This window comes from Anas acuta, chromosome 2 (assembly GCF_963932015.1).
Source record: "Anas acuta chromosome 2, bAnaAcu1.1, whole genome shotgun sequence".
NCBI classification, from domain to species: Eukaryota; Metazoa; Chordata; class Aves; order Anseriformes; family Anatidae; genus Anas; species Anas acuta.
The window spans coordinates 8486606-8512518 of NC_088980.1; the positions used below are offsets into that span (position 1 = coordinate 8486606).

The following is a 25913-nucleotide window of genomic DNA, read 5'->3' on the forward strand; positions in this document are numbered from 1 at the left end:
CTAATTGTTGCTAACTGTGATAGAGAAATAAAATACTCAGAAAAAACTTTTGCTCTCTGTGCTAGCACAAGCAAAGTCAATTCAGGTAAAACTTGAGTCCAAATGGAATCAGATTAGACCTGGATTTAATTCAATTTTCCCTCCCCCAACATTTTAAAACAATTATTCCTTCCCCACCCCAAGAGATTTTACAGATGATACAGCAGTCAGCATCACTTACAAAATAATCTCAAAGAGTGAAACAAGCAATGACTTCTCTTTTGCCTGTCTTCAGTAGGCCAAATTTAAGACATAAGTGTGCAGTAATTTAGCTCAATAAACAACATCATAAAGTTTAATGCTGTCAAATCGCAAAAATGATTAAACATTCTTAATGAGATGTAACGAGCACTCCACATTGAGAAACACACTAAGTGGCAACAGGCAGCTGAGAACGTGAGCACCGTAGAGATAAACCACTTACTCTTTGCAGATGAGAACTGTGTTGCTGCGGCACAGATAGCCCGTGTACTTAGCACCTGCTAGGTAGGCCATTAGTTTGAGGTCATCTCTGTCACTATCAACAAATCCTGTCACAGAGATTATCTACAAAAAGAAAGACATAGGTATAACTGAAAGTAGATAGCATTTACTAAGTGCTCCTGTTTTTTTCTCTTACAAACTTTTTTACATGACTATGAAACAGAGAGCATCTTAGCTATGGTACACAGGCACTGTAGGATACATAACATGGCTTATAGGATATGCAAACTACAGAGACTGGTTTGTTTATATTTAAATTACACATTTCTGGCACTGATTCTTCCCAAGTCACAACTATTTTCATTCTGCTGGTCAACTTTTTGCTATTTACAAAGTCTTACTATGAAAAAGCTCCCATCTAGTTTTCTTCTCATACATCTTTAACCTTTCTTCTGCTGCTGTTTATATTGTTGCAAATGTTTACACTTACTTCCCCTACTCTCCTTTTAAAAATTTAAATTTTTAAAAAGTGCTCTGCTCTAACCTGCTATGAAGCTGAATAAACTGTACCAGCTGATCACAGGTAGCAAAATGGTAATTCTATTATCTTCCTTTCTTATCCTCAGTCTCACAAAGTTTTCAATTTCCTGTTCTTTCCTTTTATTTAAAAAACAACAACTGTGATTTTGTTGTTAATAATAAACTACGTTAACCACTGTGTTCACATGCATACTGTTACAGTCTATTTTCACCAACCCTGTTTCTTTTCATGTCTTTAAGAAAAGGCTGATACTAAGGGTGTCATCTGTTACGCCTGCACTCAAGACAAAGATCCAGTGCCAAGACATAGTTTGGCATCTTGTTTTATGTTGCATTGTATTTCAATCAAGACACGTCTCATTCAGCTTCAAGTTTATTTTTTCACCCCACAGCTTTCCACTTTCCCAGCTCTCCTCATTACATGCCAAAACACAGATTACTGGAACTGTGACCTCCTTTTTTCTGACTAACAGAACAAGGTTCCTTCTCTGGTATTTCATAAAATCATTTCGGTTGGAAAAGGCCTCTAAGATCATCTGGTCCAAACTTTGGTAGGTATTGACTGAGAAAAATAAAAAAAATACTCAAAAAAACCCTCAAGATATTGTGTTAGTGTAAATAAGTATAAAATATTAGATGTGCTTTTAAGAAATAAAAGGCTTGGATTCCCATCATATTGTTATAGATAACTCATGTCTTGAGTACTCATTTTTACCTCGGTTTCTTTAAGAGAATAATAACCAAACTCACGTTTTAATATTTACCTCTCAGAATTCAGCAAGACTTGCAAAGCACTCTGAACCGCCTGGTAGTATGCCCCATACCAACACAGGGCTTTAAGATTAAGAGAAGCTCTTCTTCAGTTGACAAAAGAAATATGCATTTTGCTTTGGGTAAGTACTTTCCAGCTATGTTTTAATATTGCTCATGTAAAGAAACAAACATTCTTTAGAAATAAGTTTTTTCCTTACATGTTGAGAGCATGGCTTTCCTCCTGGTGGAAATGCCACTGGGAAGTGAAGGGCTCGATGAGGTGGTACCATTTTCTTCTTCTTCAAGATTGAGTTCAGCCAATGTGCCGTTATGCACCTCTTCCTTTCTCTTAAAGCCTATGAAGACATGCACAGATTTTTAAAACAGAAAAACATCTTTATTTTATTTTAGACTTTCTAGAATACAGAGCTTCTGTTTTAATGATTGTTTGCTCCTCCTCAACATTTTCATGATCCTGTTTCTGACAGCATCTTCCTTAGTGTTCTCTGGGATAAATCTACTACATGAATTATGAAACATGTATTATGAAAGTCTCTTGTACTGTAAACTACAAATGATTTTAAAAGCACATAGTGGAAAAAAAACATTTTATAATCAAAGCATGGAGTATTGCAGAAAAAAACCCTTACCTTTCCAGTAAGGCAATGAAAGCATGCATGAATACATTACCGGTTTGCTTACCTGAGCATACATGTTACTGACTTGGCTTTCACAGAGAAGATGTGTGCATCTGCTTGTAAGTGTAGGGTCCACTGTCCCACCATGTGCTTGAATGATCTGGTAGGAGAACCAAATTAAAGCTTCTAATATATATAACAATTATAAAGCTACCCTAAGAAACAAACAGTCTGAAATCAACGTCTACTGTTTAGGAGACTGTACCATTTCACTGAAGAGTTACCCCCCCAAAAAAAAAGGTTTGTTATGTAGCTTAAGAATTTTTGGGGAAAAAAAAAAAAAAAAAGAAGAAAACAAAATTAAGTATGCACCTTTTCATTGAACCACAAAAAGTGTAACTTTTTAAGATGCAAGAAAAAAAAAATAAAGATATGTAAACAAAAATAACCTTGTTTTTTATTTTTGCAGTATAACTATTAAACAATTTCTCATAAACCATTCAATTCTATCTCAGCAATAAACACAAGTGCTGTTAAAAATGTCAACAGCTTACTTGATTATGCAAAATTGTTGGGAAAATTCAACTATAAAATCCATCAGAAGTTTCTGAAGAACATCAAAGTCCTCTCATTTAGGAAAGGATACAATCAGATTTTTCTGAAAAATAGAAGTTGGCAAAAAATAGAAACACTCTATTCCTTCATCTTATTCACTCAGGTGGATACCTCACAGCCTACTAAACGCCAAAATTCTATGCAAAAAACAGTCTTTTAATACAATTAAGTTAAAGATAGAAAGCAATGCTGTATTACATTTGCTGTACTACTGTTGCCTAATTAAAAGCATAAATAGTTGGGAAACACTTAATGTTACAGCTTTTTTAGTTAATGTTCTGGCTAAAGACCTAATTCAACCTGGCTGCATGTCTGAAGCATTTACTACTTTTTCTAGTCAGCCTTAGTTGAGTAACGTTTCTTTTTTTCCCTAGTCATAATATAAACATTAAACAAAATGATACCTAAAGAAAAGTGAACAATACTTCCAATTGTTCCTTTTAGGATTTAGTTACTGTGAGAGTAAGGTTATCATCGTTTTTTGGAAATACAGCAGAATCTTACCCGTTTCCAGGTCGCTAGCAGCTGTTTATCAGACATCTGTTCTGGGTAATCAGCAATCGCAAAGACACAGCCCAGCAGGAAATATTCTTCTGGAACTGGAATAGTTTGGCACATAAAGGAGAAGAAAATTAAAAACTTAAAGCTCTGAAAGGTTCATTTCAAAACATATTCACTACACTCATCTTCACTATTACCAAATTATAAAGCACATTTAATTTTGAAGCTAGCTTTTTCTTGGAGAAAACGGGATCCAAAATCTCGAAGCTGACAGCGATGTCTAAAGGCACAGTTTGGCCCACTATTTGTGGGGAACCTGGGGTCTTTTTTTGTTATTTGCTTTTGTTTTGCTGGAGGAAGAGCTGGGTAAAGGGGTAGGAGAAAGGGACACCAAAGGAAATCACAGGACACACGCTCCTTTACATAGATCATCTAGGAATAGTCAAAATAGTCAAAAAGCTTTCAGTTCTACTAGAATGAGCAGAATTCAAAGTCAACTATGACAATCGCTATCTGATACTGAACCCTCCTCATTAATTTACTATTATTTCCAGAATTTAACCTACCTTTACAGTTGTTATCCCCTCTTAAAGCCTACCCTTTTCTTTCTTTCAAAGAGGAAAATAAAAAAAACAAACACAAAACTATGCCATGCAGAGACTAACATTTCCACAGCATAACTTATATGCTAGTAGCATAAAGCATACATTTGAAAAGAAAAGGTTTTCAGTGCTCTCATGCTTTTCAGATTTCTGGACACCTTATTTATAGCTTACACCTGTCAGCATAAAACTTAGTTAAACAGGTCCTGAGCTATGAATGGAGTTTTGAAGTCCTCCAATAACATACTGTAAACACAGCACTACTTTTTGATGTTCTAACCCAAATCCTGCCATGTCATTAGAGATTTTCTCCAGGATCAGAGGCAGTATTACTAACTTTCTACTGCAGGATCATGCCCAAAGAGCGGCTGCTGTTGCAGTTGTGTCTGTTGCTGCTGGTGGTGTTGCTGCTGCTGGGTTGCAACCTGGTGCTGTAGTGCTTGAGATGTCTGAGTTAAGTGTTGTGCTGCCTGGTTCTGCATTTGCTGTTGCTGATGCTGTTGGTGTAACCTCTGTAGGTGCTGCTGCTGCAATTGCTGCTGCTGCATTTGCTGCTGCTGATGCTGCAGCTGTTGTTGCTGGAGGTTCTGTTGCTGTAGCTGCTGCAACTGTTGCTGCTGGAGCTGCTGCTGCTGCAGCTGATGAAGTTGCTGTTGCAAAGCATGCTGCTGTTGGAACTGGAGCTGCTGTTGAGGACGGTGGAGCTGCTGCTGGGCATGCAACTGCTGCTGCGGAAACTGAAGCTGCTGCTGTGCAAACTGATGCTGCTGATGAACCTGCTGCTGCTGCTGCGGAAACTGGTGAGTCTGTTGCTGCTGGAAGGACTGCTGGGAGATCTGGGGTTGCTGCTGCTGCTGCTGTTGTAGCTGCATAAGTTGCTGAGGTTGAAGATGTAAAAGAGGATGGTGCTGTTGCTGCTGTGCTTGATGTGTCTGCTGTAACAAATGTGTCTCTGGTGTTAGTTTCACTTGGCTAAACAGCACCGCGTTTGGATGTCCCTGTTGGCTATGATTTACTTGTTGTTCTAAACTTTTTGTAGGTGCTGAAAGTGATTGTAATATCTAGAAAACAAAGATTAGTTTTGTAATCTTTTTGTTGTCATTCAGTTTTAAAAATATTTAAACAACTACTGGGAAAATCTCTCTCTTAAAAGAAAAGAAACTTATGCTTAAATATTTGCTGAGCTCAATGCAAATCCTCAAGTGCTAATAGCTTTTTCAAAGTGAAAAGACAGGACGTGCACACAGAAAAGCATTGAGCTACATGTCTAATTAAATGCAATACACATTTTAACAAATTTAAGACTTAAACCCATCCCTGTATTCTTGGTAATTCGTTCAAATAGCATCATGACTGTTAACACTGCATCAGTAATTGTATCAATCAACTCAATCAACTGCCATACTCATTTTACATCCCTGCTGGCACACTAACTTCAAAGTTTAGTTCCGCAGCCTTGTTTTCTTTCACTTAAATATTGCTAATAACGCCTCCATTAATTAGTACTGTTTAAAATATGGGAGCTGAATTCAACTTTTCATTCTCTTGACCTAATCCAGGGATATACAGTCCCATTTTTAGAACTGAATCCCAACATACAGCTCAGCACTAAGTTTTTGAGAAGAATAGCTTTTGTTTATGCTCAGTGCTGAAGTAACCTGGAATTTCATTTCATTTTTTGGTGTATAATTCACAGAGTGGACACTAAGACCCAACGCTAACTATCTGTATCCTCCTCACATCAGATGTCCCTCAAATCTTCATCGGAGGTCACTCAAGTTCTTACAGTGCACTTCCAAACATCTCAGGTTGCATTTATGCAACTCTGATGTTGTTGGTACAGCATACATTACAGCCATGATTACCAACGCATCACCCATCATTGATCTTAAGTATAAACAGAGTATAAACATTCAATAATGAAAAATTAACAGACACAAAGAACGTCCCTGTGGCTCAGTATTAGGAGAGATTGTTGTTGTGCGTCCCAAAAGTCAAAATTACAGGAATTTCAGGACAGGTACTTCAAAACAATGGGATAAAACTTTCAGAAGTATCCTAGGGCTATATTCACAAAGTATCTCTGCAGCTGCAAACGCCTTATTACTGCAGACTTTGCCATTCACTAGAGATTTCTGGTTCAACTTTCAAAAACTGTACAGTAAGACACAGAACCCACCCAGGACCGGTACCCAAGCAGGATCCAAAATGCAGCTTAACCCAGCCAGAGAGAAGTTAAAAGAAAAAACTGTGGAAGTAGCATTTCTCCCTCCAGGAGGTAGATCCACAGCTGTGAGATGCAAAGCTCCAAATGCTGGAGCTAGCACTGCAACTCACACAGCAGCTGGATAGGGTGCTTGAAAACAGTCCTTGTACACTACCGTCAGTCCCTTCTCTGAGTCCAGAGAACCAAGCCTAACCAAAGCACCTGCATCAACTGCCTTGCACCTCTATAAATAGTACTTATGCAAAAATACTTCCATACAAGGCCACTAAAGAGGATTTTATAGTGCAACAACTAGGTTGTGGGTGATGTGACGTTTAGGCATGAAAGCACTGGCCAGCCAGTCAGGGTTTTGGCTATTCTGCTCATTCCTTACCCCAAAGTTTCAGTCTTTCAACAGTTCAAGGCACTAAGAAGAGGAACCTAAGACTCAGTTTCAAAAGGAAGCCAGCATTTCCTTTTGATATAGGAAACAAAGAACCAAGAAATCCAACTGACTCTGCTTTTTGTGTTTCTTTAGAGTACTTGCTGTAAGCTTGTACTGAGTACAAGCACCTTTGAAGGTTTTACCTTCAGGTGAACATCCAAATAAATGCCCCAGTGTAATTATCTAAACAAAAGTTGTGTCTAACATTTACCAGCACCTACTTCTCTCACACACACTCCCTTCCCGTAAACCTCTTAGGATTTTAATGCTGCAAGTTATGTCAGTGCACACTCTTGATTTTTAGTCTCTGCTAAAAATAAATTCAATATAAAAGCTACAATTATGTCAACTATAGCTGGCATAAAAAGTTTTAAGTTCAGACTTCTGCATCACAGTCCTGACTATGCTGTACCACAACTTAATGATGCCCAGCTGAACAGAACAGGATAAAACTGACCCTTCTGGGAGCACAATCCACTTTACAGTTAGGTGTGTTTATACCACTAATAATTCCTTGCACTGAGTATAAAGCTTGAAGGCTATGTAATCAGGTTTTCTGCACTAGCCAAATTACTTTAAATTAATCATTTTTCCCCCTCTTATAAAGAAATCAATACCGAAATACCACGAAACTCTAAACCAAGCTACAGTGAAACATGGCTTTACTCTTAACATTTTTTCCACATGCATTACTTCTGTGAACCTGCTAGGAATGAAGTCACTTATTATTAGGAGGTTACCAATTTGGCTACATCTAAGTAATGCAGAAAACTTTTAATCCTTTGCACATTCAGAGGACAATAAAAGGAAACTTAAATTCTCGGACACATTAGTTCCTAATAAAAAGTCCAATCTTATAAATGAAAAATCCAACACTTACATGTGCTACATTTGACGGTCTATTAATCTGCTGAATATCAGCACTATTAGTAATATTCCTTAACGTCCGCACCGCCGGGCTCCACGCAGCCATCATTTCTTGTCGATCAGAACTTTGGGCACCTTGGACCGAAGCCATCAAATTGCCTCTCATATCCGGAGGCAAGATATTCCCTGGCACTGGCGGGACATTGGCACATAAATTAATTAACCCGGAGTCTTTCCCTTGAGGCAACCTACGCTTTGCTGTGGATGCCTGGGGAACTTCAGCTGGCGTCCAATTCAAATTCCTCTCTTGCTTTTCCGGAGAAGAATCTGAAGAATCATCAAACATCAGTTCCCCTTTTGCCTTATCAGCAGTAGTAGATTTTGGTGAGAAAACTTGATCACCCAAAGGTGACCCTTCTCGAGAAGATGCTGGGCTGGATAATTTTTCATCAGTACTGGCTTCATTTTGAGAATCTTGCTCTTCATTTTCTGCTTCTTCCTCCTCTTCCTCCTCCTCCTCTTCTTCCTCCTCGTATATAATTAAGCGAGGATGATACGGAGTCTCTTCTTTTCGAGACTTATCAGCTACAGAATCCAGTACCCAGTCAGGTGTCACAATTTTAATGACATCATGTTTACAAGCACATTCGTATTTCTCCTGGGGAAAAGAAAAAAGATGAAAACATTCAATTTAAAGACAAAAACAAAGAACAAACAAAAAACACAGCACTCTAGCTTTTGGAGGGGCTTGACTAGAGCATGGACAAACAGATCACAAAAGACTGTTCAATGACAAATTGCTCTCTTCCAGAACCAGCAGGACAGACCACGCTACTGGCACCACAGGTTCAAATTGATTTAAACAAAAAAGATCCACATTTACCATACAATGGACTCAGAAGACACAAATGCAGAAGACAGAGTCTTCGCTTCCAAAACACCATTACTCAAATTCTTCTAAAACTTAGGATTCAAAAAGATATTTGGTCTTGAGAAAGTTTTCAGAACACCAGCAGGAGTGTCACAGTAAATTCTCAGATGCAGCTGCTCTCAAAGTAGACATTAAGGTGAGGCTAAATACACTCATGCTTGCTCCACTGAAGTATAAAACATCATGAAAAAGCATTCAGGGAAAATGGGAATTTCACAATAAAGCAGAGATGAATATTTAAGAGATGATCGCTGAAAGAATGAATTTCAGCAGGAATATATAGCAGAAAACAGCAGGGTACTTCCCATACACCTTCCCAGAAGTTGCAAACCCTAATGTTGCCCTCAACATGAAAGTTACATTTCATATTAGCTAAATCCATTTCACTGAGAGGTTATGATATTGACAAGGTAGAAAATTTTATCCCTCCCTTCCCCATTACCATTTCACCACTTAATGATATGTAGAAATAGGGGAACTTCACTATTTCCTTTCCTAACTGAGCAGAAGTACACACAGGTTGAATGTTTCATTTATTCTAATGTCTTCTTTGATACAAACTCCTCACAAATATCAAAACAGTGAAAAAACTTTCAGCATAAGATTTGAAACTAATTTCAGGATCCAATATTTGAGAGCGATTGAGCTGGGATTTTCTTTGTATGTCAGACAATATAAATTAACAACCAGAGCATTCAGAGGAAATTAATTTCATTTAATGATTCTCTGGAGTTATTTCCTACAATGAAACTGTCATTCATACACAATAAAGAGATTACAGACGAAACCAAGTTTATTTGCAGATATGAATTTTCATTCTTTTTTTTGTGGCGAGAATTATTAAGAATCTTGTTTTATCATCTTGCGTTTAGTCAAAGCAATCATTTCAGTTTTCACTAGTGTCAAAACTCTTCTCATTACAAACTGCTGCAGGTTCCTTTGTAGTATTATGTCGGAACAGCAGGCACAGATGCATTTTAAGTAATCATCCTATAAATCTGTCCCTGTTCAATGATTATGGAAATTAAACAAGATATTTATTTCATCCTAAAGACATTAAATACTATTGTGTTTTCTTCCATTCAAGTGGCAAACTTAAGACAGTACCCTTTGTTCTAAAAAGCTTATACATTGAAGAAGTGTTGCCTTAAATCATACTATTGCCTATTAAAATTGCATCTTAGTTAGCAAAGCTCTTCAATCAAGCATTACATTTTGTTGTGGCAGAGACGACAACCAGGATGGTTCAGTACATCCCTTTAGCTTCTACAGACAAAAAATCACGGAATTAAAAATAAATAAGTTCTTATTTAAAGTTTTAAATGAAACAAGCAATGAAAAGCATGCCTTCACTGTACAGGCAACTTTCTCTTCTCCCAATACCAGCCCAAGATTTATTCTAAAGCACTTTCCTACATATTCCACACATGAGTTTAATGACATCCCACTAGCCATATGTTTTTCTCTATCTTAATATTAGATGGTTTACATTAGCTTAGAAATACTAGAAGGGTTGTTGGCGAAACAGTAACACATTAAGTTTGCATGAAATAATATTGGAAACTTGACAACGTTTTACATATCAATCTAGGGAGGCATTATGTAGATCTTAGAGCTACTCGGTCAAACAATTGAAAATGCTCTCGTGCTATTAAAGGACAAAAAAGAAAATACAAAGCAAAACCAAAAACTCGCTGCATCCACTGCATTAACCAGAAAAATCCAAGCAAATTTTTGTTAAGTGAGCTTATATTTAAGTGAGCTTAAATTTAAGTGGTAAAAACAGACTAATCCAATTGCAAATGTATTTCTTCTTCAGGAAGTTGACTATCTGAACACAACAGGAAGTTTTAGTACTATTATAACCTGAGCCAATACAGTACAGAAGCCTGTTCTTAGAGGCTCAGTGCTGCCTTCAGCCACCTACCTCAGCTTTCTGATTCAGTTTCTCTGTTTGTAGAAAGACAGCAACATTTGATTTCCTAAAAGCGAGTGTTTTGAAGTGTGACTACTTTATCAATCAGAACTTGTGCAAGAATGCTGTGCACGTTTATCCTACTATCTCTCTTTAAGAGGGAAGTGTTGAGGGACTTGGGAGTTATCTTTAATTCCCTTCCCCATGTAACATCTAAGGCATTTCACTCAATTTTTAAATTATGTTGCTTTCATTTTTCTTCCCTGATTCTAGCTACAGATAAACAAACCACAATCATTCATGATTATGGTATGTCAAATTAGTTTAGGACAAACAGAATAAAAAACACGCTTTATTCAACCAGACATACAAATAACAACCTGAAATTGGACATCTTTTGAATTAATGAGGCTTAAAGCCATGCAGAAAATAAATACCAACTGATTAGCTGCAATGCATAATTGTGGTGAATTTAACTGTTCAAGTCTAACAAACAAACTTAAGGATCTTAACTTCACAGAGAAGGAACATTTTTGATTATTCAAAGGAAAATGAGGGCTACACCAGGAAGAACCATACACATAATAAACTCTTACCCCTTTCGGCTCAGGCACAATCAAATGAGTACACTTCTTATTTAGGTTCAGCTGGCAATTCCCTCCATAAAAAGTAATCAAAGCCCACAGCGTGTTTCGGTCTTCAGATGAAACCTAAGAGGAAAGTAAATAGGTCTCTTACTTCTGTGAACAAGCTGCCTCCACTCCAAGAATTTTAGTACAATTCCTGACATTGCACTTGGAAATCTGGCTAATACATTACCCAGCACCTCCAAGTACCGAATTAACGTGAAAGTTACAGGAAAAAAAGGGTGACAAGGACGACAAAAAGACATTGAACAATCATTTTAACCTGCATAGAGAGGCAAATGCCCTTCACTTCTGTAAAACTCAACACTAGGACATCACCTTTCACAGGAAGAAGTTAATGATCAAGCAAACAAGATTTATTCATTACCTTAGGCAACCTGTTTAGATTCATTCAATAGAATTTTAACAAGCAGACCAAATTAATAGCCTACGTAAACACATCAAGTGTTGTTATTTCTAACAACTCGTGTTCAGCCCTGCCAAGAAAGCCACGTGCGTTTAAGCCATTAACGTTCAGATTTAATCACAGCATTACAGAATAATTTAAGAGGTATAAAGCACACATACACACCACTGGCACCTAGGTCCTGATCCTGTCCATCTGCACACACACACACACAGATCAGACTACTCCCAGATCTACAGAACCGTGAACAAACACAAACCACTGAAGCAATTTCCACTTATTTTACTCACTGACACCCCTGTTAATTTTTCAGTGCGTAAGCAGGAACAGCACATTCACTGAATATTGTTAATACAGAAACTAAAAACAAGGAGCAAAGATTTCATACTCTACTGTACTCTTCATCTTAGAATCACCATGCTGCTGGTGATAAATAAATTCAAGATATATTGTTGATTCAAATTTCAATTGAGTTTGAGTCTTCATTTTCAGTGGAAAAAAAAACTATTTTCCAGTGGAAAGCTGTTTTAGGTGATAATTCACCTAACACACAAGGAAAAAAAAGTCACAACAGAAAAACTGTCCTCAGAAAAACAAAGCATCACACAGTTCGTACTCTGGGGTAGACTGAACTATGTATGGTTCACTTCTTACCTGAGAGAGACATGCAGTGACTCCAAAAAAGACCTGACATGATTCTGGAGAGAAGCCATTTACGCTGAAAAGCAGGTGTCAAGGATGCAAAATAAGCTAAAGAGAAGTTTCCTGAGGGATACTGGAAGAAAATTAACTATTGTGCATAGTACCTCTATGGTATTATCAAGTATTTGACCATTCAAAACCTTTTATTTTTAAAAGCATGTGTTTTATTTACAATTCAAGTTCTACGTAACAGGAAAAAAAATAAATAAAAAGTATGAAGTAGATCAGGACACCTAAGCCATTATGACCAATTTTGGTTAACATTACAAACTTTTCTCTTCCTAGAACATCTTCACCTATCCCAGGATGCTGAACACAGAAAGTAGGTTGGGGTTTAGGTGGGATAATAGGAAAAATTTTGTCACTGAAAGGTCTGTGAAGTATTGGAACAGGCTGCCCAGGGAAGTGGTTGAGTCACCATCCCTGGAGGGCTTCAAAATACCTGTAGATGTAGAGCTTGGGGACATGGTAGTATAGGTTAACGGTTGGACCTGATGATCTTGGAGGTCTTTTCTAACCTGAATGATTCTCTGATTCTAAGTAAAGTTTAGGAGTCAATCCTTTATCAATAGCTTCCTTCTGTTATCAGTCAGTGCTTATCTTCCAAACGCAGAAGTACAGAAGAATCCAGGGAAGAAAGTTTTGTTATAGTCAGCAACGGACAAAATAGAATGAACATGGTACACAAGAAATTCCAGAAAACAACTGTAAAATTTAAGGTTGAACACCTGTTAAGTTTTAGAGAGATTATCTGAGAATACTAGCAGGCAGGTCACTAAAAGAAAATATCAAATCTGCAGCTAATTTTTTTCCTACCAAGGTATAACACTGGATAGAAAGTTGGCCAAGCAACAGATTCAAAGGGGAAAAAAAAAAAACAATCTAGGAGCTACTGTGAATCACAAACTGAAAAAAAAAAAATCACACTGGGATGTAAAAGCAGAAACACAGCCTGAAATTAATGTGAAGTTTTCCACCATACTTTCAACACTCAACAAGATCTCTGACAGCAATGCATGTTTGTTTTCAGATGCTTGAAAGAGATGTACAAATGAAGCAGTATGTGAAAAGAGCAATGAGAATATTTTTTCTACAGACCTAGTAAACATGACTTATGAGAGAAACTGAAAAAAACAGAATTGATGGGCTTAAGTAGTTAAGACAACATCTCCAACTCCATAAAAGGCTACCGAATGAAAAGAGAATTCTCTGGTGTCTCAAATAAAGCAAAACAGGGTTAGACAGCAGCAAGGTATTGAGGCTAAACTCTAGGAATACAACAGTGAGGCACTGGAAGGTGAATGGGGAAGAATATGAAATAAGTTTCTGTTATGGGGGCCTTGTGAAATAGAAGAAAGAGTGGTTTGACAGAAGTGACGTGGAAAAGACAGATGGACCAGCTGACTTCTGTGACCTTTCTGCTTCTTCCACACTTCCATGTTGTTATGTGTTTAAGAAAAACCCCTAATTCCTCAGAAAAAAACAACTACAGAAACAGACATGCATCATGTTACGGTGCAACTGCATACTGAGACTAGGCAAACAAAATTACCCTCCCTATGCTGTCAACAGGTGCACCAGCAATAGTTAAACTTTGAGATCTACACAGAAAGCTGACAACAAAGCCCAGAACACATCAACAGATTACTGCGATTATCCAGAATACCCCAAGAAGTCCATAGAACACCCTGAGGTTCACCATGTAGCTCAGTATTTCATCTCAGGCAGTTTCAGCACTGCAGCTTTCAGCAGTGCACGGTTGCCCACCCCTTGCCTTAGCACCTGCTGCTAGCACTTAGAGCAGCAACAACTCAGTACCTAACTTGTAAGAGGTCCATTAAAAGCAGGAATTAAATGCACCATCTTAGAATAGTCAGAAGCAGCAAAACAATGTTCCAAGTGGATCTGGAAAACAAAACAGAGTGAATGCAACAAAGCTCACTTCATTTTTTCCCTCAGTAACAGCCAGAAATGCTCTGATCGCCACGCTCCTTTCATCTGTAAAGACCAGGGAAGAATAAGCCTTCCTCACTTGTGCTTTTGCTGCCCTCTTTATGGTATTATGACTGAAGTTTTCACATACAAGACTGCAATTTCTTCTCCTCCAGTAAGTCTGTTTCCAGATTAGTTTTTCTGTTACTTCCCTTCAACAGCAGTTTAGCCAGATTTTGCTGACAGCACTTCACAGTGAACAGTGCACTCTGCTTTCTCAAGTCCCCCCTGGTGAAAATAACTTTTAGGGTGGAATGTTAAAATGTATTTATAAGGGACAGACAAAATTACTGGGCTTTTATCCTATATTAACTATTTCAACATAGACAAATGCCAAGGAAGTAAGCACTGAAATTGGTATGCAAACAAAGTCTTTGCTCTTGCTGCATCCACATACTTAATTGACAAAAGATATTTCTAGGACTTGCTTCTTCAGTAAATTCACTATTCTGAGTATAACTTCGAATTAAAACACAAACAGAAGACTAAAGTGCAGAACCTCAAAGCTCTGCCAAAACAGAGCCCAAAAGCCATCAACCAGAAAAAAGCTAACAAAAATAACTACTCCATTTTTTTCCATTATTGCAGTACCTAAAACCCTAATGAAAGGCCGGATGCCACCGCGTTAGAAGCCATAAAGAGACTGAAACAGAACAATGTTAAGACTTAACAGCCCATTTTACTGAGCACTATAAGGCTCTGGATATAATCCCAAACCACCAGGTTCTAAAGACATGAAGGGCCAGAAATAAAGGCAAACGTGCAAGTACGCATTTATTGCTGACAGGTGTGCATACCCCTCTCCTTCCATGCACCCCAAGAACATGATATGGCTGAGACGTGGGCTTTTCCTTTGGCCATTCATATATAACCACAATAAAACTTCCTAAGCAACAGCCATTCAGGGCTACATTCCCACATTTACTGCTACAATTTGGTTATGGACTGCATCGCTCCGTAGTTTTTATCTGTTCCTTTCTCTTCTGAGTACATAATAACATCAGCACTTTTAAAAACACCCTTTTACAGACACCTGGTTCCAAATGGAAAACTTATTTCCTAATTGTGCAACTTCTCTATGGGAAAGAAGAACAATTACACAAGTGTGAAAAAGTAGCTAATTCCAAGCTTTCCTTTTCTCTCTCTCTTTTTTTTTTTTTTCTCCCCAAAACAGCCTTAAGGAACAGGGAGAATAGAGCTTACAGAACTGTGACATAAACAACTGTACGCTCCCATCCTGATAAGGGTAGGCTGATAAATGTATTTATTATTTCTAAATACAAAACACAAAAAATCACCAGCCTGTATCACATCACAACAATCCCTTTATTTCTAATGCAGTAGTTCTGCTAATTGGGGTTTTTACATGTAATGCTTGGTGCATCTTTTCCATTTGGAAGCCAAGTCATTTACAAAATACTTTCTTCTCCTTAGGTCAGCTGATTTCCCATGACTATGGCAAGTGTTTCGTGCTAACTGGTGAAACCTACTTGACATGCTGATCAATCAAAAAACCTGTAAAGACCTCAATATATATTTTTTTCTAATTCAATGCTTTCCTTTCCTACAGCTCACTCGCTGAGGTTAATTCTCTTGGGGATGCAGAGAATATACAGAGAATATACACCTGGATTCTTGGTTATACCACCTCATTTTCCATTATGGACACCACCACCCACTACCCTTCCGAAATGATATCTCCTGCCTGAGAGCATTCCTCCCTAGGCTTGGCACTGTTCAGTGCAATCATCTGCTGGTATCTGTACTGGAACGTACTGCTCTGCTCCAGCTTCTCCATCTCCATAGTCCTTATCATGAATGGTCTGAGGGAAAAGATGCATGAGTTCCTTCTATAACAGCCAGTCATCATTCCTGTGATCCAAAGAAAAACTGAAACTAAGATGAAACCATAATAAATGGTAAAACGAACTACACCACCCATATGCCAGAATATATGCTCCAAACAAGTTAAGCATAAATCTAACCAGAATAGAATGAACAACAAGGGTCTGCCAAAGGCAAGGACAGACTATTCCAGTAACAGGAATACTCCCCCTATTTGTTAACAAAGTGTTATTTATAATACAGAGTATGGATATGAGTTATTGTGTGCTTCTTCTCTGTTTCATTTCTCAAAAAGGCAGTAAATAGGCCATTCCACTCAGAACCACCATTTGCCCCCTTACTGCATTCCAGCATTTTTCCCGGATCCTCACAGTTAATTATCAACTTCCAGCTAAAATGGTTGAGTCCATTTGATGACAATTTTCTTGCAAGTTCCTTTTAAGAAGCCAAAATAGCCCAAGGGAGAAGAAAAGCAAAGTAAAACAAAGAAGCTCCAAGCATGCTACGATCCTTGCAGGCAACACCCATCCTATCATTTTAAAAATGTAAGATGCACATACATATGTCTTTAATGACTGGATTCTACCTATTTTAACACATTTCCTACAAAACTTTATCAAATTTGAACTTAAAGGATACGGTAGAAGAGCTCCACAGCGAACAGACAAAGTCACCCAGGAAGGCTGAAAAATAAGAAATGTAAAATGTTAAAAAAAAAACTGCCTGCATGAATGAAATACAAGGTCATGTCTAAGTTTGTACTACATCTAGTTTGAATTTACATCGCTTCTCTCAGCTTTAGAGTGTAAGTGTTTTACAGAGAGTTTACTAAGGCCTAACAAAAGAACCATTCTGATTGATTTGTAAAAGTTAAGAAAGACTTCTCAAAGATCATGCAGTAATATGGGAACAGTTTTCTTGTCCTTCTATAATTCCTTGAACACTATTTACAGTATTTATTCATATGCTCTCCTTTTTAAGTTCTCCCTGCTCTAAAAAACAAAACAATAACAAAAAAAAAAACAGCCAACATCCCCTGCCTTACACTCATGACCAAGGAGTGAGGAACTATAACCTTACACAGAAAGGGGTCTCATACAGTTTAGAAGTAAAAAGGGGGAAAGAATGACATCACATTCAATATGACATAATTTTTCCTCCAAAAAACAAATATATACATATAAACATATATACACACACATGCATATATTGTGGTAACCATGTTTATGGTGCCCCAATTCCTGCTATTCTCTCTCCCTTAGAAAAAAAATGTATTAAAAAACAATAATTCAATATTCAACTTCATAAAAAAAAAAAAAGTGAAATTTTTCTCCTCCTTTTCTCTCTGTAGCAAGCTACCTTCGCCTCTAACTCCCACTCCCTCGATAATAAGTCTAATCTTCTTGGTTATAGATCATGCTGTGATGTTTTCAGGTCCAACTAAGTGACATCACTGAAAGACCTGCTGTCTTTGTTTTTTGGCAAATGAAAGAAAATTTAGTTAGAAGTGCTCCAAAAGAAAATTAAATTGTTTAAGTAAAAGGAATTTGACAGCAGAAGGCACTGCTAGGACACTGATGCCCTCCCTTCCCACGAGAGTGGCTGCAGTCTTCTTGTTTATAAGACTGAAATTATGCCACAAAACCTCTTTTATTAAGGGGTAGATATTAAAAATAGGAGCTCAGCTTAAAATTAATCAGCACACACACTATAACCATAAGGTCTCTAGCTAAGCACTCTTAATTTTGGGGAATTTGTTAATTCATACTTCTACACTGCCAGACGAACTCTCATGCTACAAGCCATCAGAATTCACTACTGTCACCTGCAACCATATGGACACAATAACCCAAAACCATGTACTGGCAGAGAAATAATAATGATTTTTTTTAATCATTCGTGACTTGCAAAACAACAAGCTCACATTTTCAAATATGAAGCCTGTAAACTCTCTGGAAAAACAAAATACCAAACAATTTTCAGAAAAATATAAAACAAAGAGAGGAAAAAGTAATTTTTCTAAGCGCTTCTATTGTTTAAAATTAACACCATACACATAAGCAGAATCCAGTAAACCATTCTGTACATTCCCAATTATGTGTTAAAAAAAAAAAACAGACATTAAAAAAAATTATTTATATTTACAACTTATTTTTTTTTGCATTGCCAGAAAGCTATAAACTTTCCCACCAGAAACATCTCTAAAGTCAACCTGAACAGGCCACGATGTCACAGAAGACTGAAGGAGGAACTGCCAGGCAGGAGAAAAAAACAGGGAATGGACCACACACACAACAGTAAAACAAACAAAATATGGAGAGATAACAGATACAGAGTAATGAGAGAGAGAAAGGAGAGGACCCACTTGTAACAGATGTCTACAACTCAGGATAAAAGTTCATGAAACACGAATAAAAAATGTTAAAGATACATTTCCTTTGGACATTATCTGGAGAGGAATACTTTGTGTTACAACAAAGTGTCTATGTCAGTACTTAACCAAGGTTCTGGCTGAGCCACTCACCTTTACCACTGGAAGATCGAAAACTTCACGAGACTCTCCAACTTCAGGATTGTCCCCGTCTTCCGAAATAATATGAGAAGCAAGTGCATTGTAAGACACCTCCTTGGCTTTCCCAGCCTTCAGAAGCTGAATAACCTAAACCCAAAAGAGAAAAAGGAGAAGCAAATGATTATTATCACCTTTATTTAAGAAAAACAATAAAGAGAGAAGACTTTTTAGTGGTCTAGAGGAACAAGTACAGCTTTCTCGTTCTGTACAAGCAGAGAGCACTCTTTTTGTGGTAGGCAAATGCATCCCTTTTAAATCTTGATTTCCAACAGTTTGCAACTGCTGCATTTTAATGACTGAAGCTGGAGGTTTACTTTCCGAAGTAATTTAGGCTTGCATAGAAATTGGGATGTTCTACATTTTTCCAAAAATACATATTCCTTCAAAATCTAGTTTTTGTCAGGCAGAGTAAGAAATCCCCTCTCCTTTGCCTTTGATTTTCCAGTTGTTAGCTTCAGAAGCCTTTGAATATACGTTGAGCAAAGTACAGAAAGGAAAAGTAACCAAGTCAGTAGCTATGGAAGCAACAGGTGAAAAAAAGCAAAAAGGTGAACACACATTTAAAAAAATGGATATTAGAAAGATTTGCAATTAAAAAAAAAAAAAAAAAGAAAAAACACTGTCCTAAGAAGGGGCAACTTCTAACAAAGGGCTGCTGCACTGGGAAAAGAATTGATAGAGGATTAAGGGTATTTCAATATCAAAAAATGCAAAACCTCTTACCACTTACAAAACACATCTTGTTCCTGTTTTTGAAAGGCCAATACAGAAAGTGTTGGTTTAAACGTTATCATTCTCCCAGCTCAATTGTAGAGGTCTGTGCAATGAGTCCAGTCCAGCCCATACTAAACGGGACTCAATTGTATGACAATAAAAGTAGCACAGAAGGCTGGGAGGGTGAAGAGAGGGAAAAACGATCAAAAAAAATCTGGAGTTCAAAGCTGAAAATTTCAATTAAGATTACTCTTTCCTTTTATTATTGAGACATTTGTAGTTTTACTACTGGTAAAACTTTATTACCGGTCCTGCAAGTCCAATGGAAAACATTAAATCAAAATAAAGTGCTTGAATATATAGTAGAAATTTAAAAACATTCCCAATGAAGAGGACACAAGCTCATTGTCCTGCAAAACTCTCCCCAAATCCCCTTTGCCTGTCTATATTTATGGGGACACTAAAAAGAGGAGACTGGAATGAAAGCTGTGCATCCCAACCTGACAGCATGAGGAAGAAGTTGCAACTAATGAAGCAGAAATAGGATTTTTTAATATCAAATCAAAGCTGCAAAGAGTTGCTCATGCAAAAAGTTCTGCTAGCATCAGGTTTAAGTCTAAACACCGTAACTGTGATGAATGATAGTGCCCCATGATTAAAGTGGTTCAGAAAAGACTTTTAGTAACGTGGCTTATGTCAGCTTCAAAACTCTTCCCAGAGCACGTGACTTCTTCAGCTGAAGTAGTGGCAAAACTGTGAAGTTGTACTGAAAGATCTTCCCTGTGTAAGTGCTTGCATGCCTGCAGCTGTAACCAGGCAATAAAATGCTGGCAAGCCTCAATATGGTCCTGCACTTCAGACGCCAGCTTAAAGCCATTCAGAGAATCTCCATTTTTGGGGCATGTAAATTCCCTCTTCCTTATCTCCCACTAAATCTTGAGTTAGAAGAAACAGGAAGAGTTTGAATCTTTGAAGTCAGGCATAAAATAATAATAATAAAATGAGATAACCAGAAGCCAAATACCCTGCTCAAAGTCCTCATGCTACAAGGCGTTATTTTCTCTTTCTTTGATATTGATTTTAACCAGTCTGACCAAAGCTCAACGGTTTGGCTTTACATCTTTTAGGAAAGCAGGAAAAGCATTTATTAAAAGAAATAATCCTAATAGCTGACATCTAGTTATCGCCTCTGTCAGGTGAAGACAGCCAAGTGCACATCCCAGAGGAATGGGCTCAGACAAGTGCCAGCAGCCCAATTCTCCCTCATTTGCCAAAGAACATCCAGGCACGATTCCAGACTTTTGTTTCCCTTCTAGTTTCTGCTGCGTATGTTTTAACAGGTAGTGGGTATGCTGTTATTCACCTGAATATACTATGCTTTGGGTTTTTTCTTTCTTACTCTTGGATTTGTTTTGATCAGAGTGCTTGCTTGTGCTAGGCCTGTTCCAGTATTTAAGATAACTGTTTTTTGGAGAAAACATTTAGAAATAGGCTGCTCAAAGAGCACCCATCCCCAAAAGATGAAGGAGGAGATCTCTTTTCAAACCCAACCTAGCATCCATTGGTATAAAATGAAGTAAAAACTTCAAATATACTTGCAGTTTTTTATAAAAATTACCAAGGCTACAGTCAACCTGCAACCCAGAAAAGCCACCCGCAAATAGGTGAGAATTTTGTGTGCGTGATCAGAGCGAGTTGGAGCCTCGTGGCACTGACATTAAGTGCTACAAGGAATGAAACAGGAATGAAACTTCACATGTGAAAACTTGCTGAAAGGAAAGCCTGGTTACTCGCTCCGTGGCAGTGCTGCTGACTGCCTCGCTGTGTCAACACAAACCTAACGAGGTGCCTTTTGGGATGCTATTTACGTAAAAACTGATCTGCCAGAGCCCCGTCGTTATTTGCAGTCATCTTTATATATACATGATAATGTTGTTGCTATAGCTTTAGATAGTTGTTATTCAGACACATTTACAAATATTTCATGTCTGAGGACTTCAGGTTAGTGTTTTTTTCCTGTTTAAGTGCAGAGCAGGGCTGTTTTTGAGGTATAACCCTGTTGTTTTGGGGACAAAAAACAACTCAACAGGTCAGGAGCTGCAGGACCCGGGTGCCCAGCACGGACTGGAGCACAGCACCCAGGGCAGAAACCCCTTTTAACTTCCCCGTGGAACCCCTTCCCGCCCCGCCGCGATCCCAAAGCACCACGAGCGGCCAAAACACGAAAACTTTTTATTTATTTCCCACACAACCCGACCCCACAAGGCCGAGGGGAGCCGGGAGCCTCGCACCACAGGGCGGGAGAGGTGTGAGGGGAAAGGGGAAGAGGCGGGCGGGGCGCTGACGGGAGGCGGCCGGGCAGGCGGTGCGGAGCGCCCCGGGGGGGGGGGGTCCCCGCCGCTCCCCCCGCCGCCCCGGCCCCGTCTCCCGCAGGAAATCCCTCTGCCCGCCCCTCCTCCCCTCACAGGGCTGCTACGGGGCCTGCGCCGCCGGCCCGAGGCTCCCATGGCGGTGGCGGCGGCGGGAACGGCCGTTAACGGTCGCCCCCCCCCCCCTTAACGGTCCCTGAGGCGAGGCAGGAGCGCGCCCCCCCCCCCCTCCCCTCAGGGTGCGGCGCGCGAGCCCCGAGCCCGCGCAAAGGGAAAGGGGGGGGGGCGGGGGGGGGGGGCTGGAAGGTTCCATTCTGCCCCCCCCTCATAAAACGGGGGGGGGGGGGTGACAGGAAAAGGGGGGGGAGCCGGTACCTTCGGGTCGATGTCCCCCACGGTGAAGAACTTGACGTCTTTGAACAGATCCTCCGGGACTTTCAGCTCGTCCTCGTCCGCCGACATGGTGCCGGCCGTCGGGACCGCCGAGGTGGTGGCGGCGGCGCCACCCCCCCGACCCCCCCCCGGTGCGCCGTCCCCGTGAGGAGCCCTGCGGGGCCCGGGTCTCCCTCACGGCGCGTCCCCTCCCCCCGCCGCCGAACCGCGCGAGCAAGGCGCGCGCTGCGGGACGCACCATCCCCCGCCGGGACGTAGGGGGGGCGAGGGGGGGAGGGGACAGCCGGTTCGTCCGCGCGGCTCCCCCCTCCCGAGCTGCCGCCCCTTCTGCAGCAGGGCGCCGGCCGCCGCCGTTCCGCCGCCGCTACCTCCGCTGCTCCTCCCGTCTCCGAACCGTCCCGGGATGCGGTATCCGGGCCGGGCTGTCCCCCCCCACGTTACGGAAGGCGATGGACTCGCCCGCGACGACAGAGGCGGGCAGCGGGGATACCCGGACCCGCCCAGCAGCGAGCAGGCGGCGGGAGGGGGAGGGGGGTGAAGGGAGCGCGCCGCCATCTGGCCACGCCCCCGGGGACGCCGAGGCCACGCCCCCTCCTCCAAGGCCACGCCCCCCGCGGGAGGACCGTGACGGGCCCCTCAGGGAGGCTGAGGGGAGGGAGCCGCGGGCTGCCCGCGCTGAGGGCGCGATTCGCTTCCTGACGGGATTCGGTGCAAAGGCAGTCCCCACAACGTGTATTCTGACATCTAACTCATTAATAAACATCCTGAATGCTGCCTAAACAGAGTTTTTCCCTCCTAAGCTTTCTCAGAGAACCTGTGTTGATACTAAACCACTCGAGCTTAGAGGGGGATGCACGGTAACTAACATTAACTGGTCAGAAAATGGAAATTAGCACCTTTTATAATCATCAGAGCGCTTTCAGAGCCTCTCATCTGGCATATTTTACACATCCGTGTGTTAATGTGCATAATCCGTGCATTAACGTCCATCAACCTCACTTCCCCCACCCCTCATGCTTTCCAAAGAAGTTTTGGACACCTCATATTATAGAATCATAGAATGACTTGGGTCAGAAGTGACCTCAAAGATCATCTAGTTCCTACGGACATATCCCTCCCATACCGCAGAGCAATGCTGTGAGATGGCATCAAAAGGCTTGCTGAGGTAAAAGCACTGGACATCTGTTGTTGGGGTCCTATCTACAGTGCCTTTCCCAGGAGAAAATTAGATGTATTTAACCTGATCTATTCTTGAAACATACCTGGTAGAAACTAGTAATCTGTTTGCAAATAATGTATTATTTATCCATTATTTTTCTAAGAGTTTAAGTGAAATTTGTAGTGTACAAGTTCCTGGCTTCCTTTTTATTCTTTTTCAATGAATTAATTTTATTTGCCTTTCTTCTGTTTTCTTGGATCTTCACATGACATCTACCCCTTTCTACTCCAGCTAAGTTAGCAACACTTATCAAAGTTTGCTCTGACCATTTCTTTTCCTATTTCAGAAAGAGATCTTATCCTTTGGTTGTAGGTTTTGCTTTATTAGCTCCCTGATTACCATTTACTTTTTTTTTACTGAAAACTGAGGTAAAAAAGCCATTAAACTTCAATATGATACGCCTTTTTCATAGTACAGGAAAAAGTAGGAATAACCATCTGCTTATCTCAGCCTATCCCCTTCATCCACTAATTCATATCCTCATCTCACTTTCTATCTTTCCTAATAACTGACTCTTGTTTAGGCTCATTTTCTTCTGCCCCAAGTATTTTCTGGACTATTTTGAAAAACACTTCCCTGAGTATGCAAGAACATGGTGACCTGATAATTATAATCATGTTGTTTGGAACAGCTCGTCCTTAAGCGTGTGATACACGGGTATAGGTTGCTGAGAATGTATGCAAGGTAAAGAGGAAGACAAATGTGGAACTAACCAAGCTTTTGGGACAATGTTGGCGGAAATGTTGCATAGCTGATGAAACTTTGCGGCTTGGCTCATGCTCGTGACCTTTGCAGTTGGACAGGTTGGCCAAAGGACAAAAGAAGAAGATGATGGAGGATGAAGTAGTGACTCTTGTGGGGCCGGAGCAGCCCCCAACTCAAATGGTGCGCATGTGCATTTGTAGATATGCTTACACAACACCTAGGAGGTGCTTATACCACACCTAGGAGGAGCCTGGCAGCCCTTAGGACATGTTTTGGCCCCATGTGTCAGAATAGCTGCCAGGTAGGAGGGGATAAAATCGGGACTCTCTAGAAGGAGATGCAGATGTGCTACTGAGGCCAACATTGCCTCAATGTGGAGACCCATTCAAGCAGTGGGTCTGCCAACTCCTTGCCCTAGGAAGCCAATGATTGGGGAATGCACCGCACTCATCGCACTGGGGTTGGTATGTATGTAAATAGCTCACAATAAAACTTGGTTATCACATGTGTATATATATATATATATATATATATACACACACCTATAGCTTGTCTGATCTTTGTTGAGCTGAAACAACCAGCTTCAGCCCCCAGTATCCAACTGAAACACCTAAGTTTTGCTTTCCTTTACCTAAGGACACCATCCAGCACCCCACAAGTCCAGCCCTTGCTTTCTTTGTTACGTAGTTTCCTCTCTTTCTAACTCCCTTTTTGATCCATTTTAACTCTAAGAACTACTTTGACCTTCATTCTTCTGGAGAAAAATATTTTTTTTCCTTTCATTTTCTTTCCTTTTCATTAACACCATTGCTTCTGGAAGTTTCTTTCCTTTTGGGTTTCAGTGCCTCTGTAATCATCTTCATCTTCCAGCATGGGTAATTCTCACCTCTTTACTTTCATAAATATCTCTATCTTTCAGGTTTCTGTTTCACATTTTTCTCTGAATTCTTTTCTCTTCATGATGTCGTTCATTACTTGGCTTCATCTTCTTTCCTAGTGTGATTGCTAAATTGCCCCATCTCACACGAGTACTTTCTTTACATCTAATCTCATATGCCATTGCATATTCCCATTCCACAGAAAGAAAGCCACAGTGATTTATCCTCTTGATTTCTCTCCTCGGCCTACTTTCTTTGTCACTATAATGAGTTCCCCTGGTCTTCCTATCCTTTGGGTTCACCATATCCACGGTATTTTTAGTTCTTCACACAACTCAAAGATTGCAAATATTTCAATTATTTCAAATCAGGCACTGTGCTTATACTGACAAAGAAGTGTAATGCAAACAACCAGTGCTTTGAACATGATTTTTAATAACAATTCCCTTTCCCAAAGCTTTAGCTCAAACTGTGCCATTGATTGGGCCACTTAGGATCTTCAGCTAATCGAATCAAAAGAATATGAGAGAAATGTGGTATTTTGAATCCTATCAATTTGAAAATCCTCTACAACATACCAGATATTAGTGATACAAGGTCAGCATACTGTGTTAAAATGCTGAAATTCATTGAAGAAGCAGCTTTCTGGTAAAAGTTATCCATTAATCTAGGTATATAGTAATATCCTTAACCAGAATTGTTCTTTTTGAACAATTATAACAAGGGAAGGGAAGGGAAGGGAAGGGAAGGAAGGGAAGGGAAGGGAAGGGAAGGGAAGGGAAGGGAAGGAAGGGAAGGGAAGGGAAGGGAAGGAAGGGAAGGGAAGGGAAGGGAAGGGAAGGGAAGGGAAGGGAAGGGAAGGGAAGGGAAGGGAAGGGAAGGGAAGGGAAGGGAAGGGAAGGGAAGGGAAGGGAAGGGAAGGGAAGGGAAGGGAAGGGAAGGGAAGGGAAGGGAAGGGAAGGGAAGGGAAGGGAAGGGAAAAAAGGAAAGGAAAGG

At 40.0% G+C, this 25913-nt stretch overlaps 1 protein-coding gene across 2 annotated transcripts in view; it reads right to left on the minus strand.

The window, feature by feature from the left end:
• PAXIP1 (PAX interacting protein 1) overlaps window positions 1-22656 on the minus strand; it is a 34251-nt gene extending 11595 nt beyond the window's left edge. The window contains exons 1-11 of one of the 2 annotated variants that reach the window (XM_068673432.1): window positions 22098-22656; window positions 18592-18726; window positions 16707-16750; window positions 12183-12246; window positions 11072-11185; window positions 7643-8287; window positions 4449-5046; window positions 3513-3607; window positions 2458-2553; window positions 1974-2111; window positions 464-585 (exon numbers count right to left, since the gene is read on the minus strand). In XM_068673432.1, the coding sequence (XP_068529533.1) occupies window positions 464-585; window positions 1974-2111; window positions 2458-2553; window positions 3513-3607; window positions 4449-5046; window positions 7643-8287; window positions 11072-11185; window positions 12183-12246; window positions 16707-16750; window positions 18592-18726; window positions 22098-22184 (2138 nt within the window). In that variant the 5' untranslated portion in view covers window positions 22185-22656. Of the gene's footprint in view, window positions 1-463; window positions 586-1973; window positions 2112-2457; window positions 2554-3512; window positions 3608-4448; window positions 5173-7642; window positions 8288-11071; window positions 11186-12182; window positions 12247-16706; window positions 16751-18591; window positions 18727-22097 lie in introns of both variants that reach the window. The other variant, XM_068673431.1, reaches the window with a different exon arrangement.
• Window positions 22657-25913: the final 3257 nt, after the last annotated feature.